The sequence below is a fragment of the Triturus cristatus genome, chromosome 1_2 (assembly GCF_964204655.1).
Source record: "Triturus cristatus chromosome 1_2, aTriCri1.1, whole genome shotgun sequence".
In the NCBI taxonomy this organism is placed as follows: domain Eukaryota; kingdom Metazoa; phylum Chordata; class Amphibia; order Caudata; family Salamandridae; genus Triturus; species Triturus cristatus.
Window position 1 is genome coordinate 1,163,031,846 of NC_140580.1, and position 14,751 is coordinate 1,163,046,596.

At 51.9% G+C, this 14,751-nt stretch overlaps 1 protein-coding gene across 1 annotated transcript in view; it reads right to left on the reverse strand.

Moving 5' to 3' along the window:
• The window catches only part of NCS1 (neuronal calcium sensor 1), a 449,313-nt gene that overhangs the window by 63,824 nt on the left and 370,738 nt on the right, over positions 1-14,751 (reverse strand). The window contains exons 3-4 of the mRNA XM_085613972.1: positions 7,726-7,864; positions 732-810 (exon numbers count right to left, since the gene is read on the reverse strand). Of these exons, the coding sequence (XP_085470098.1) occupies positions 732-810; positions 7,726-7,864 (218 nt within the window). The remainder of the gene's footprint in view (positions 1-731; positions 811-7,725; positions 7,865-14,751) is intronic.

Here is a 14,751-nt window from a genome sequence, read left to right on the forward strand (position 1 = left end):
CCACCCTCCCAGCTGTCCAGACTTCCAAGCCCAACCTTCCAGCTGTCCAGACCCCACAGCCCACCCTCCCAGCTGTCTAGACCCACAGTCCACCCTCCCAGCTATCCAGACCCCACAGCCCACACTCCCAGCTGTCCAGACCCCACAGTCCACGCCACTAGCTGTCCAGACTCCACAGTCCACCCTCCCAGCTGTCCAGACTCCACAGTCCACGCCTCTAGCTGTCCAGACTCCACAGTCCGCCCTCCTAGCTGTCCAGACTCCAGTCCAGACCCCACAGTCCACGCCTCTAGCTGTCCAGACTCCACAGTCCACCCTCCCAGCTGTCCAGACCCCAGTCCAGACGCCACAGTCCACACTCCCAGCTCTCCAAACTCCACAGTCCACCCTCCCAGCTGTCCAAACTTTACAGTACACCCTCCCAGCTGTCCGGACTCCACAGTCCACACTCCCAGCTGTCCAAACTCTACAGCACATCCACCCATCTGTCCAGACTCCTCGGTCCACACTCCCGGCTGTCCAGACTCCTCAGTCCACACTCCCGGCTGTCCAGACTCCACAGTCCACCCTCCCAGCTGTCCAGACTCCAGTCCAGACTCCACAGTCCACGCCTCTAGCTGTCCAGACTCCTCAGTCCACACTCCCTGCTGTCTATACTCCACAACTCCTGGGATCCAGATGTAATCTCTCTCGGGGGCGGGGGGAGGGGGGGCAAAGCAAGGCACACTTACACCGTAACTTTTCGTCCAGCGTCCCCCGCGAGGTGACTGACAGCGCCTGGATGAACTCAGAAAATTCAATTCGCCCATCCTGGGAAGAGAGGAAGAGAGAAGGGTGTGATATTAGAGGGTTCTGTAATCCAATACGTGATGTCCCACATCCTGCACTCACACTAATGAACCCCCAAACAGCAGTGCAGTGCTTCACATCACCACTAACAGCCTCACTCACCACACACAACCACTGTTCTGCTTCCCACACACAACCTCTGCACCGTAAGTACCAGAAGCACCAGGACCAAACCAGCAGCACCCTGCTCCACGTCACCACACACAACCGCTGTTCTGCTTCCCACACACAACCTCTAAACTGTGAGTACTTGAAGCACCAGGACCAAACCAGCAGCACCCTGCTACACGTCACCACACACAACCACTGTTCTGTGTCACCGCACACAACCTCTACACTGTGAGTACTTGAAGCACCAGGGCCAAACCAGCAGCACCCTGCTACACGTCACCACACACAACCACTGTTCTGCTTCCCACACACAACCTCTAAACTGTGAGTACTTGAAGCACCAGGACCAAACCAGCAGCACCCTGCTACACGTCACCACACACAACCACTGTTCTGCTTCCCACACACAACCTCTAAACTGTGAGTACTTGAAGCACCAGGGCCAAACCAGCAGCACCCTGCTACACGTCACCACACACAACCACTGTTCTGCTTCCCACACACAACCTCTAAACTGTGAGTACTTGAAGCACCAGGACCAAACCAGCAGCACCCTGCTACACGTCACCACACACAACCACTGTTCTGTGTCACCGCACACAACCTCTACACCGTAAGTACCAGAAGCACCAGGACCAAACCAGCAGCACCCTGCTACACGTCACCGCACACAACCACTGTTCTGCTTCCCACACACAACCTCTAAACTGTGAGTACTTGAAGCACCAGGACCAAACCAGCAGCACCCTGCTCCACGTCACCACACACAACCGCTGTTCTGTGTCACCACACACAACCTCTACACTGTGAGTACTTGAAGCACCAGGGCCAAACCAGCAGCACCCTGCTACACGTCACCGCACACAACCACTGTTCTGTGTCACCGCACACAACCTCTACACTGTGAGTACTTGAAGCACCAGGGCCAAACCAGCAGCACCCTGCTACACGTCACCACACACAACCACTGTTCTGCTTCCCACACACAACCTCTACACCGTAAGTACCAGAAGCACCAGGACCAAACCAGCAGCACCCTGCTACACGTCACCACACACAACCACTGTTCTGTGTCACCGCACACAACCTCTACACTGTGAGTACTTGAAGCACCAGGGCCAAACCAGCAGCACCCTGCTACACGTCACCACACACAACCACTGTTCTGCGTCACCACACACAACCTCTACACTGCGAGCACTTGAAGCACCAGGACCAAACCAGCAGCACCCTGCTACACGTCACCACACACAACCACTGTTCTGTGTCACCGCACACAACCTCTACACTGTGAGTACTTGAAGCACCAGGGCCAAACCAGCAGCACCCTGCTACACGTCACCACACACAACCACTGTTCTGTGTCACCGCACACAACCTCTGCACCGTAAGTACTTGAAGCACCAGGGCCAAACCAGCAGCACCCTGCTCCACGTCCCCACACACAACCACTGTTCTGCATCGCCACACACAACCTCTGCACCGTAAGTACCAGAAGCACCAGGGCCAAACCAGCAGCACCCTGCTCCACTCACCGCACACAACCACTGTTCTGTGTCATCACACACAACCTCTACACTGTGAGTACTTGAAGCACCAGGACCAAACCAGCAGCACACTGCTACACGTCACCACACACAACCACTGTTCTGTGTCACCGCACACAACCTCTAAAACTGTGAGTACTTGAAGCACCAGGACCAAACCAGCAGCACCCTGCTACACGTCACCACACACAACCACTGTTCTGTGTCACCGCACACAACCTCTAAACTGTGAGTACTTGAAGCACCAGGACCAAACCAGCAGCACCCTGCTACACGTCACCACACACAACCACTGTTCTGTGTCACCGCACACAACCTCTACACTGTGAGTACTTGAAGCACCAGGGCCAAACCAGCAGCACCCTGCTACACGTCACCACACACAACCACTGTTCTGCTTCCCACACACAACCTCTACACCGTAAGTACCAGAAGCACCAGGACCAAACCAGCAGCACCCTGCTACACGTCACCACACACAACCACTGTTCTGTGTCACCGCACACAACCTCTACACTGTGAGTACTTGAAGCACCAGGGCCAAACCAGCAGCACCCTGCTACACGTCCCCACACACAACCACTGTTCTGCGTCACCACACACAACCTCTACACTGCGAGCACTTGAAGCACCAGGACCAAACCAGCAGCACCCTGCTACACGTCACCACACACAACCACTGTTCTGTGTCACCGCACACAACCTCTACACTGTGAGTACTTGAAGCACCAGGGCCAAACCAGCAGCACCCTGCTACACGTCACCACACACAACCACTGTTCTGTGTCACCGCACACAACCTCTGCACCGTAAGTACTTGAAGCACCAGGGCCAAACCAGCAGCACCCTGCTCCACGTCCCCACACACAACCACTGTTCTGCATCGCCACACACAACCTCTGCACCGTAAGTACCAGAAGCACCAGGGCCAAACCAGCAGCACCCTGCTCCACTCACCGCACACAACCACTGTTCTGTGTCATCACACACAACCTCTACACTGTGAGTACTTGAAGCACCAGGACCAAACCAGCAGCACACTGCTACACGTCACCACACACAACCACTGTTCTGTGTCACCGCACACAACCTCTAAACTGTGAGTACTTGAAGCACCAGGACCAAACCAGCAGCACCCTGCTACACGTCACCACACACAACCACTGTTCTGTGTCACCGCACACAACCTCTAAACTGTGAGTACTTGAAGCACCAGGACCAAACCAGCAGCACCCTGCTACACGTCACCACACACAACCACTGTTCTGTGTCACCGCACACAACCTCTACACCGTAAGTACCAGAAGCACCAGGACCAAACCAGCAGCACCCTGCTACACGTCACCACACACAACCACTGTTCTGTGTCACCGCACACAACCTCTACACTGTGAGTACTTGAAGCACCAGGGCCAAACCAGCAGCACCCTGCTACACGTCACCACACACAACCACTGTTCTGCGTCACCACACACAACCTCTACACTGCGAGCACTTGAAGCACCAGGACCAAACCAGCAGCACCCTGCTACACGTCACCACACACAACCACTGTTCTGTGTCACCGCACACAACCTCTACACTGTGAGTACTTGAAGCACCAGGGCCAAACCAGCAGCACCCTGCTACACGTCACCACACACAACCACTGTTCTGTGTCACCGCACACAACCTCTGCACCGTAAGTACTTGAAGCACCAGGGCCAAACCAGCAGCACCCTGCTCCACGTCCCCACACACAACCACTGTTCTGCATCGCCACACACAACCTCTGCACCGTAAGTACCAGAAGCACCAGGGCCAAACCAGCAGCACCCTGCTCCACTCACCGCACACAACCACTGTTCTGTGTCATCACACACAACCTCTACACTGTGAGTACTTGAAGCACCAGGACCAAACCAGCAGCACACTGCTACACGTCACCACACACAACCACTGTTCTGCTTCCCACACACAACCTCTACACCGTAAGTACCAGAAGCACCAGGACCAAACCAGCAGCACCCTGCTACACGTCACCACACACAACCACTGTTCTGTGTCACCGCACACAACCTCTACACTGTGAGTACTTGAAGCACCAGGGCCAAACCAGCAGCACCCTGCTACACGTCACCACACACAACCACTGTTCTGCGTCACCACACACAACCTCTACACTGCGAGCACTTGAAGCACCAGGACCAAACCAGCAGCACCCTGCTACACGTCACCACACACAACCACTGTTCTGTGTCACCGCACACAACCTCTACACTGTGAGTACTTGAAGCACCAGGGCCAAACCAGCAGCACCCTGCTACACGTCACCACACACAACCACTGTTCTGTGTCACCGCACACAACCTCTGCACCGTAAGTACTTGAAGCACCAGGGCCAAACCAGCAGCACCCTGCTCCACGTCCCCACACACAACCACTGTTCTGCATCGCCACACACAACCTCTGCACCGTAAGTACCAGAAGCACCAGGGCCAAACCAGCAGCACCCTGCTCCACTCACCGCACACAACCACTGTTCTGTGTCATCACACACAACCTCTACACTGTGAGTACTTGAAGCACCAGGACCAAACCAGCAGCACACTGCTACACGTCACCACACACAACCACTGTTCTGTGTCACCGCACACAACCTCTAAACTGTGAGTACTTGAAGCACCAGGACCAAACCAGCAGCACCCTGCTACACGTCACCACACACAACCACTGTTCTGTGTCACCGCACACAACCTCTAAACTGTGAGTACTTGAAGCACCAGGACCAAACCAGCAGCACCCTGCTACACGTCACCACACACAACCACTGTTCTGTGTCACCGCACACAACCTCTACACCGTAAGTACCAGAAGCACCAGGACCAAACCAGCAGCACCCTGCTACACGTCACCACACACAACCACTGTTCTGTGTCACCGCACACAACCTCTACACTGTGAGTACTTGAAGCACCAGGGCCAAACCAGCAGCACCCTGCTACACGTCACCACACACAACCACTGTTCTGCGTCACCACACACAACCTCTACACTGCGAGCACTTGAAGCACCAGGACCAAACCAGCAGCACCCTGCTACACGTCACCACACACAACCACTGTTCTGTGTCACCGCACACAACCTCTACACTGTGAGTACTTGAAGCACCAGGGCCAAACCAGCAGCACCCTGCTACACGTCACCACACACAACCACTGTTCTGTGTCACCGCACACAACCTCTGCACCGTAAGTACTTGAAGCACCAGGGCCAAACCAGCAGCACCCTGCTCCACGTCCCCACACACAACCACTGTTCTGCATCGCCACACACAACCTCTGCACCGTAAGTACCAGAAGCACCAGGGCCAAACCAGCAGCACCCTGCTCCACTCACCGCACACAACCACTGTTCTGTGTCATCACACACAACCTCTACACTGTGAGTACTTGAAGCACCAGGACCAAACCAGCAGCACACTGCTACGCGTCACCACACACAACCACTGTTCTGCGTCACCGCACACAACCTCTACACTGTGAGTACTTGAAGCACCAGGGCCAAACCAGCAGCACACTGCTACGCGTCACCACACACAACCACTGTTCTGCGTCACCGCACACAACCTCTACACTGCGAGCACTTGAAGCACCAGGACCAAACCAGCAGCACACTGCTACACTCACCACACACAACCTTTGTACCATGAGTACCTGCAGCAGAAGGAACCAGCAACATACCACTGTATGTCAACATTACACCTCGAGAAAGGAGAGGTGTGGCCCATCAATCAGCCTTCTGATTACCATATAACACCCCCAGATATTGATGAAAGAAGTGACTCAAGCCATTACCTCCTAAAGGGACCCCATTGTATATGTGCAATGACCTCTCCCACTTCCGTCGTATGCGTCATCACAGGGCATGCTGCCAACACCTCATTGTGCATGTGTGTGCACAAGAAGAGATGCTGAGCGCTAAATGAGTAATCTGGGATGGATACACTACAGCTCTCAGATACACTGCCATAAGGAAGGCCCAACCTGCTCGGTTTTATTCGTGGCTTCTCTCTGACAGGATTAAACATGATGCGTCAAAATGAGGATGGTCTGGGGGCACTTATCTCCCTACCATCTGTACGTTTCGGCCGATATTGAATGCCCAGTGTGTCAACGGCCTTCTTCAGGACTCACAGATCCCTACTGTCTCCATGCAAAGGATGTTGTTCTTCGACCACTAATCTGATGTCAGTGGAATAAAAGGGAAACGTGTCTTTCTCGCAGTATAGGACGATGGAGTAATCTCCAGGGGCGATACGAAGTTCTCTCGCCCCGGGGTAGGCACGGTGGCATCACCCTGTAGTTCATCCACGGGCTGATGCCACGTGTGAGTCGTGCTGTGGAGTCACGCTTCCATGCCTGATGGAACATAACGAAGCAAAAGACACACAATTGAGGGACTAGCAACCTCTGACACTACATGTACACTACATGTACACTACAAGAATGCCTCTTCCAGCCCTAGGGGTCTGCTGCACCCCCAAAAGAAAGACCAGAGAGCACTTTAAATCCACAAAACATCCCTTTTCAGTTTCATGGGCGGAGTGATGAGGGGAAGCACCTACTATGACATTATGTTATGTTTTTAATCTAAGAACTCCTTTAGAAAGTGTTAAACTGCAGTTTACCAAAATTCTTAGGATTTTTGGAGACCTGGGTAACAGCCATCTATAGTACCATCCATAAAGGACCGTTGTTTATAAGGGAAATTCATGGTGCATGCACCTCAAACCCCTCTAAGCCCCTGACAACTGTGAGATCTGCGTTCAATCTCATCTACTGGGCTCAGTTACTAACTCCAGGGCCAGGACACCCTGGCGGGTGATGGATAGAACTCATCACACCCGTTTAATTCCGAACCCGGGAAGTCGGGTGTGCTTGGGTTCGATAAACAGCCCCCTCCCTTCTGACCAACTCGGAATCAGAGCCTTTGTATCCACGAGGTGCAGATTCGTCCAGTTCTCTGGCACTTGACCGCAAACTGTGTGATTCTGGGCAAATCTTGTAGCATCCCTGGCGCCTACAATTTGCAAATAAGTCTTCTGACCTGGTATACACCATCTTGTCTCGATTCACGGATTAGTAAACAGCTATACATTCATTCATCACAGTCAAGTCAAGCAACCTCCAGATGTCAGACACCCACAGACCCATCCACAGACCCACTCTTCACCCACCTTGTTCTCGTCGAAGACGTTGAAGACAAAGGTGGCGAACTTGGTGGGGTCTCCAAAGGGAAAGAACTGTTTATAGATTTTCTGGAAACCAGCAGCGTCCAGCTGCCCACTGGGACAGTCTTTGATGAAGCCTTTGTACCTGCAGGGGGTGAGGGAAGCGACGGAGGGGACAGTGAGAGGACAGAGAGGAACAACGGAGGGAGCAGAAGAAAGGGGACAGAGGGATGGAAGAGGGGGAGAAAGGTGGGGTGGGGAGAGGGGGGAGAGGGGGGCCGACGGATAGAGTAGCGACGGAATGAAGAAAAGAATTGGAGGTAGGAAGAACAACAAACGAAAAGTGACAGTAGAGGGTAGAAGAAGAGATGTGGAGAAAGGATGAAAGTAGAAGAAGAGAAAGGGACAGTGAAGGGGTAAAAAAGTAAAGTTCAGGAAAGGAGAGAGGTGACAAGGCAGGAGAAGAGGGAATAAAGTAGGATGATTTAATGGAAGAAATTGAGAAAAAGGAAAACCGTGGTAGATAAAGGAAAGAAAAGAGAAATACCATGACAGAAAGAAGAGCAGAGAGGGATGGAAACACACAGCAGGAGAATGGAGAGGGAGTATGACCATTAACATGAAGGCAGGGGTGAAGAGAAGAAAATAATGGCAAAAAAGGATAAAGAAGAGCAGAAAAAGAGGAAAAAAGGAGAACGGGGGTAAAGAAAGGAAGACGACGGAGCCACAAACAGAAAGTGAAGGATAAAGAAGGAAATGAGAGTGTGAAAGGAGCAAGTGAAGAAAATTATACATATTGTAAGAGGTAAGGGAGAAGAATAAAGGGCAAGAGAGGAAACGGGAAGTGGGATTACGAATTAAGTGCCGGACGGGAGAAAGACGAAATGAAGGTAAAACGGAGGATAGTGAACGAAGGAAGAAATCAAAAGCAAATGTGCGAAGAAACGGAGAAAAAAAAAGGAAGAGAATAAAGGTTGAAGAAATGAGAATTATTAGAAAGATAAGAACAACGAAGGCCATATGCAGAGAAGCAGGGCCAGAGAGAAAAGGAGAACACAAGAGGTAATGGAAGTAGAGAGAATAGAATAAAGGAGATGGGTTAAACAGATAAAGAGGATGAACCAGGAAGAAAAATTAAGAAAAATGAAAAGGGGACACGACAATAGAAAGTAGGGAGACAAGGAAAATATATGGGCATATGAAATTAAAGGGGAAGAAAGTGAGTGAGGTGAAGGGAGGACAAGAGAGAGGGTGGGAAATAAAAAGAAGACATCAAAACAGGTGAATAAAAATGAAGACATCGAAGGATACACAACAAGCATTTACAATGCAATGGTCTCGGCATTGGTAAAGTTAGAGCTATTGGCATTGCTCATGACATTATTTTTGATTATGTTTTTGTTTTTAAAACATTTAAAGAAACGGCATTGTCATGAGCAATGCCAATAGCTCTAACTTTAACAATGCCGAGACCGTTGCATTGTAAATGCTTGTTATGCAGTGCTTTGTGCGCATGTCACAGTAACTACAAACAAGCATTGGCAAACCCAATGTATCTGGACTTGGCAAGCTGTCGCAATGGATATTTTGCAAGCGGCACAAAAACAAAAAGAGAAAACAGGCAGCTACCTGACCAATCCACTATATGCTTGCAATAAATATTGTGAAATTAAAAATAATAACATCGGACTGTTTTACTGGTGATGTTTTGTCACAAGCATTTCAGTTGTATCGTGCATTTTATTATTATGTGACAGGGAGAAGAAAAAATCAACACCGAACAAAACAATTAAGTTAAGGGGAACACTTATAAAAGCAATGTGTTAGGTTGTGTCTCCCAGACCGTGCAAGAGGTCTGGTTGCACACACAGGCGCAACTAGAGCCCAATTTCGAGGGGGGGGGGCTAATACATTTTTTCGCGGGGGGGGCTGGGCTGAATCTTGAAGCAATAGGCAGAGTGGAGCTGCAGGGGCTCTTAGAAGGGGTGAAACACCAGTGAGGCCTCATTAACATGCAAATGGTCTTTCAAAGGCCTGTGAAGTGCTCCGGTGCGGCTGTGTGTGCGCCGGGAAGCTGTCTCATCCCGGCGCTGCCACGCACGAGGGGGGGGGGGATGAAGCCCTTTGAGTCCAATTGGTGTTGCGCGCCCGGTCCCTGGGGACGGAGATGAGGAAGTAAAGGGGGGTGGGGGGAGGAGTAGAGAGGTGGGAGTGTAGGGGCCGCCACAAGAGGGCCCCACCCCAGTTTCTGCCCTGCTGCACTCGAGCACCATGGTAGTAGCTGATCTTGCTGCGGCAAGTTTTATTTTTCTGGAACTTTGAAAATATGCACAATTTAGATTATAGAAGCTAACTTTCCGTCTTGGTATCACAATAAAACGAACTGCAATATTGCACATCAACAGGTACTAAATAAGCGTATGGGAAGGCACATGCTAGAAGAGAGTTGGGAGAACCCTTGCGAATGACGGAGCACCGGTTTCAATCTGACACTATAGTGTACTACCACAAAGGGCGCAATACGGCGTTGCACACTCACCTGCCGAAGTGGCAGCCGGCCAAGGTGGGAAGAAGCAGTAGGAAAGCAGGACAGTAGAACTCCTAAAGTTAGACTTTATAATTACGGTAGGCAGTTGTGGCGTAAAAGAGGTAGAGTGCTGGGTTAGTATGAAGGAGACGCACGACCTGTGACGATTATAGAGCCCGGGTGGCTCCCGGCGGCGGTCTGTTGTCTTACAAGTTGCTGTCACAGCCGTATCAGAACTAGGTTGGCTGCCAGTCATCAGCGACCTCCCCGTTTACGACGATTAAAAGGATTTTTGAGGTACTTGTGTCCCAGTTCACTGGCTCGCTCAATGGGGTTAGCAAATCCACCAAGTGAAACTCCAAAGAACCAATTCATTTACAAAAGGGGGAGGCCCGTCTGTTGCAAAAAGCTAATTTTGTTCCGGTCACGTGAACTCTCCGGGCATCACAACCAATGAACAACTGGGTTTGATGTTTAAACTTCAGTCTTTAAACGCACAAGCGGTTTTCCAACCAATCATAAGCATCCAAAGCCCGATAGCCAATGAGCTCCGTGAATGCCCCATTCAATTAAGGGCAACACAATTTTTTCACCATTTTTAAAATACGTTTCACACTCCTACGTGGTAGTGTGTGTGTTAGCATCCAAGCGAACGAGGGGTTGGAAGCGGGCGCGGTGAGGGCCAGGAACACCACAGCCTTTCTCCGAGGCAAAACAGAAATGCCTCGGAGAAAGGCAGCGTCGTTTTCGGATTCGGGGGCGTGTTTTGCTGTTATCTCCTCCTTGAGACTTCTTGCAAAAAACACGCCCCCCGATCCGAAAAGGACGGGGCCTAATCGGAATGACTGACCTCTTCTCCAATGGCTGGCCAGCATTCAAGAGGCCAGCCAATGGAGAACAGGGGAGAAGAGGGGCGGGTTCAAGCCCCTCTTCTCCAAGTCATTAAATCTCAGAGCTAGACTGCGCAAGCGCAGCCTTCGCAGCTGAGACCTAAAAATAAATCTCTACATTCCTCTCACACCAGTCCACGCCCTGCTGTGCACAACCAGTGCGTGTCCTGTGTGCGTGAGGCAGCGCTCGAGGCTGCACCAGGCCACGCCCTGCTGTGCACAACCACGAGTGTGTGTCCTGTGTGCGTGAGGCAGCGCTCGAGGCTGCACCACGCCACGCCCTGCTGTGCACAACCACGAGTGCGTGTCCTGTGTGCGTGAGGCTGCACCAGGCCACGTCCTGCTGTGCACAGCCACGAGTGCGTGTCCTGTGTGCGTGAGGCAGCGCTCGAGGCTTCACGCACAGGGGCCGCCGGCTGTAGTCTGGCCCACTGATGCACGGATCATCCGGGACATATTCACAAACCTACTCCGTGGGTTTCCTCCTACGCCTGGAGTAAATGTCCGACTTTATTTGGAATCCAGAGGGGTTTACACGAGTACAGAGTCGAAGTCTCAAAAGGAATACACCTGCATTCATTTTGTGAACTTCATTTACAACATTGTGAACGCACTGGTGCACGCGTACACACGTACACGGTGCACAATGACGCACGCTCCGATGCCACCCTCTAGTCTGGTGGAACTGCACTACAACTATGTGTTTGTTCTTCATGAGGAAAAGTTATTCGGGGGGAGGAAATATCTTCACTTCTCCCAGGAAGAAATAGAGAAGGGGGTGTCCCACCTGGTCTGACCTGCACCCAGGAGATTAATTTACTCCTGCCTTTGACCGGAGTCCGAGTCCATACTCCGCCATGTCCAGGATGGAAGTCGGCTACAGCGGTATGCGTAAAGGTCCCAAAAACCGCGCACCTGAGTAACGTAATTTACAGACGTAAATACACGACTCGAGAATGCTCCGCTAAACCCAGCCTCTTGCACACTCAGGTAGGTACCACCCGAGCCCATGCCACAGACCTGCCCTGCTGCCCCGTGTGCGTGAGTTCACGTTTATAAGGCGCTTCCAGGAGCTGAAAGCGCTTAGACATCATTCAGAGCTGCGAAACTCCGCCGATTTAGGGTACCCTGCAGTGCACTTACCTCTGTCACTGGCATGTTAGGGTGGAGGTAAGTTTGCGACGGATCGTCCAGAGGAGGATTTACAGGATCCGCTCCGATCTACCTCTGGCCCAAGGGCCATACTGTACCACTCATGGAGGGTGACGGACTGCAGGCGTAAGACCAACCAAGTGAGGAGTATCTCAGGGGTACTGTGGGAGGGAGGTACACCCCAATACCGAACTGCCTCACACCTACTGTAAGAAGGAGGTACACCACGTGGTCAAACTGCCTCACACCTACTGTAGGGGGAAGGTACACCCCGACACTGGACTGCATCACACCTACTGTAGGGTGGGAGGTACACCCTAATACTGGACTGTCACACACTTACTTTAGGAAGGAGGTACACCCCAAGACCGAACTGCCTCACACCTACTGTAGGAGGGAGGTACACCCCAAGATCTGACTGCCTCACATCTACTGTAAGAAAGAGGTACATCCCAAGACCTGACTGCCTCACAAAAAGGAGGTATACCCCGTGATCTGACTGCCTCACACCTACTGTAAGAAGGAGGTACACGCCAGGACCGAACTGGTTCACACCTACTGTAGGAGGGAGGGACCCCGACACTGAACTGATTGACAAGTATTGTAGAAGGGAGGTACACCCCGACACTGTAATGCCTCACACTTACTGCAGGGGTGAGATACACCCTCGATACTGAACTGCCTCACACCTACTGTAGGAGGGAGGTACACCCCGACACTGGACTGCCTCACACTTACTGTTGGAGGGAGGTACACCCCAACCCTGGACTGCCTTTCACCTACTGACGGAGGGAGAGAGGGACACCCCAACCCTGGACTGCCTCACACTTACTGTAGGAGGGAGGTACACCCCGACACTGGACTACCTCACACTTACTGTAGGAGGGAGGTACACCCCGACACTGGACTGCCTCACACTTACTGTTGGAGGGAGGTACACGCGAACCCTGGACTGCCTTTCACCTACTGACGGAGGGAGAGAGGGACACCCCAACCCTGGACTGCCTCACACTTACTGTAGGAGGGAGGGACACCCCGACACTGGACTGCCTCACACTTACTGTTGGAGGGAGGTACACCCCAACCCTGGACTGCCTTTCACCTACTGACGGAGGGAGAGAGGGACACCCCAACCCTGGACTGCCTCACACTTACTGTAGGGGGAGGTACACCCCAATACTGGACTGCCTCACACCTACTGAAGGAGGGAGGTACACCCAGACACTGGACTGCCTCACACTTACTGTAGGAGGGAGGTACACCCCGACACTGGACTGCCTCACACTTACTGTAGGAGGGAGGTACACCCCGACACTGGACTGCCTCACACTTACTGTAGGAGGGAGGTACACCCCAACACTGAACTGCCTCACACTTACTGTAGGAGGGAGGTACACCCCGACACTGGACTGCCTCACACTTACTGTAGGAGGGAGGTACACCCCAATACTGGACTGCCACACACTTACTGTAGGGGGAGGTACACCCCAACACTGAACTGCCTCACACCTACTGAATGTAAGGTACTTTTTTGTGTTTTCAGTTACTTAAAACTATAATGATTCAGCACAATAAACTATATAAAATAATCTTCACAAAACATGAGTAAACCATTTCTTTCCAAACCTCTTCATTCTAGCATTAATACCTAAAATCACTGGACCAACAGTCCCTTGAGTTCCCCGTGTAAATATTTAAAGTGCTCTGTGCAAACCTGCTATGGCTCACCCTCCATGGGCCTAGCTGTTGTAAATACTATGACCCTGCCCAACTCCCGGTATCAATTAAAGCCCGCGGTGTGAGGTCCGAGGTACCACAGGCAGAGACAGAAGGTAACCGCTTTCTCTGAAAACGCACTCTTGTTGCTGACGTCATGAAAAGCCTCCAAGCGCTTCACAGCCCTGGGCACTAACAGGGCAGAACCCCCTGAAAATACGGCTCTTACTCCAAGAAATACACACAGGGCAGAGACCGCACTGCCTTAGAAGCGCACGCGTGTCACTGGTGTCGTAAACATCTTACACGTACTTGAAAATCCAAGGTGCTCTCAGTGCTCGGGGCACTAAAGTGCATCTGTGACTAAGAAATAAATGTACCATTGAGGACAGCTTAGGAAAGTGCTGCGGGCGGGAGGTGAAGTGCTTCCCTAAAACCAGCCGTGCCAAAAAGCCCTGCCTCTATCCACACACCCTCTTATTGACAAACTTCAAACCCTGCTGCGAGCTCTTCACACTTCTAAGTGCTGCCTGTGCATCGGCCCCGCTGGTGCAGGTTCGAAGAAAGAACCTGAGATACCATTAAAATCATCTTGAGAAAGCGCTCGGAGCAGTGAGCTGGGATGCTGCTTTACGTGCAGGAACGGCGAGCTTAGGGATCCATAAAGGGGGAGCGCACTGATTAATAATCTCAGGAACTTCAAAATCCTAGATGTTACTTGTACACTATTCCCACTCAAACGCATTT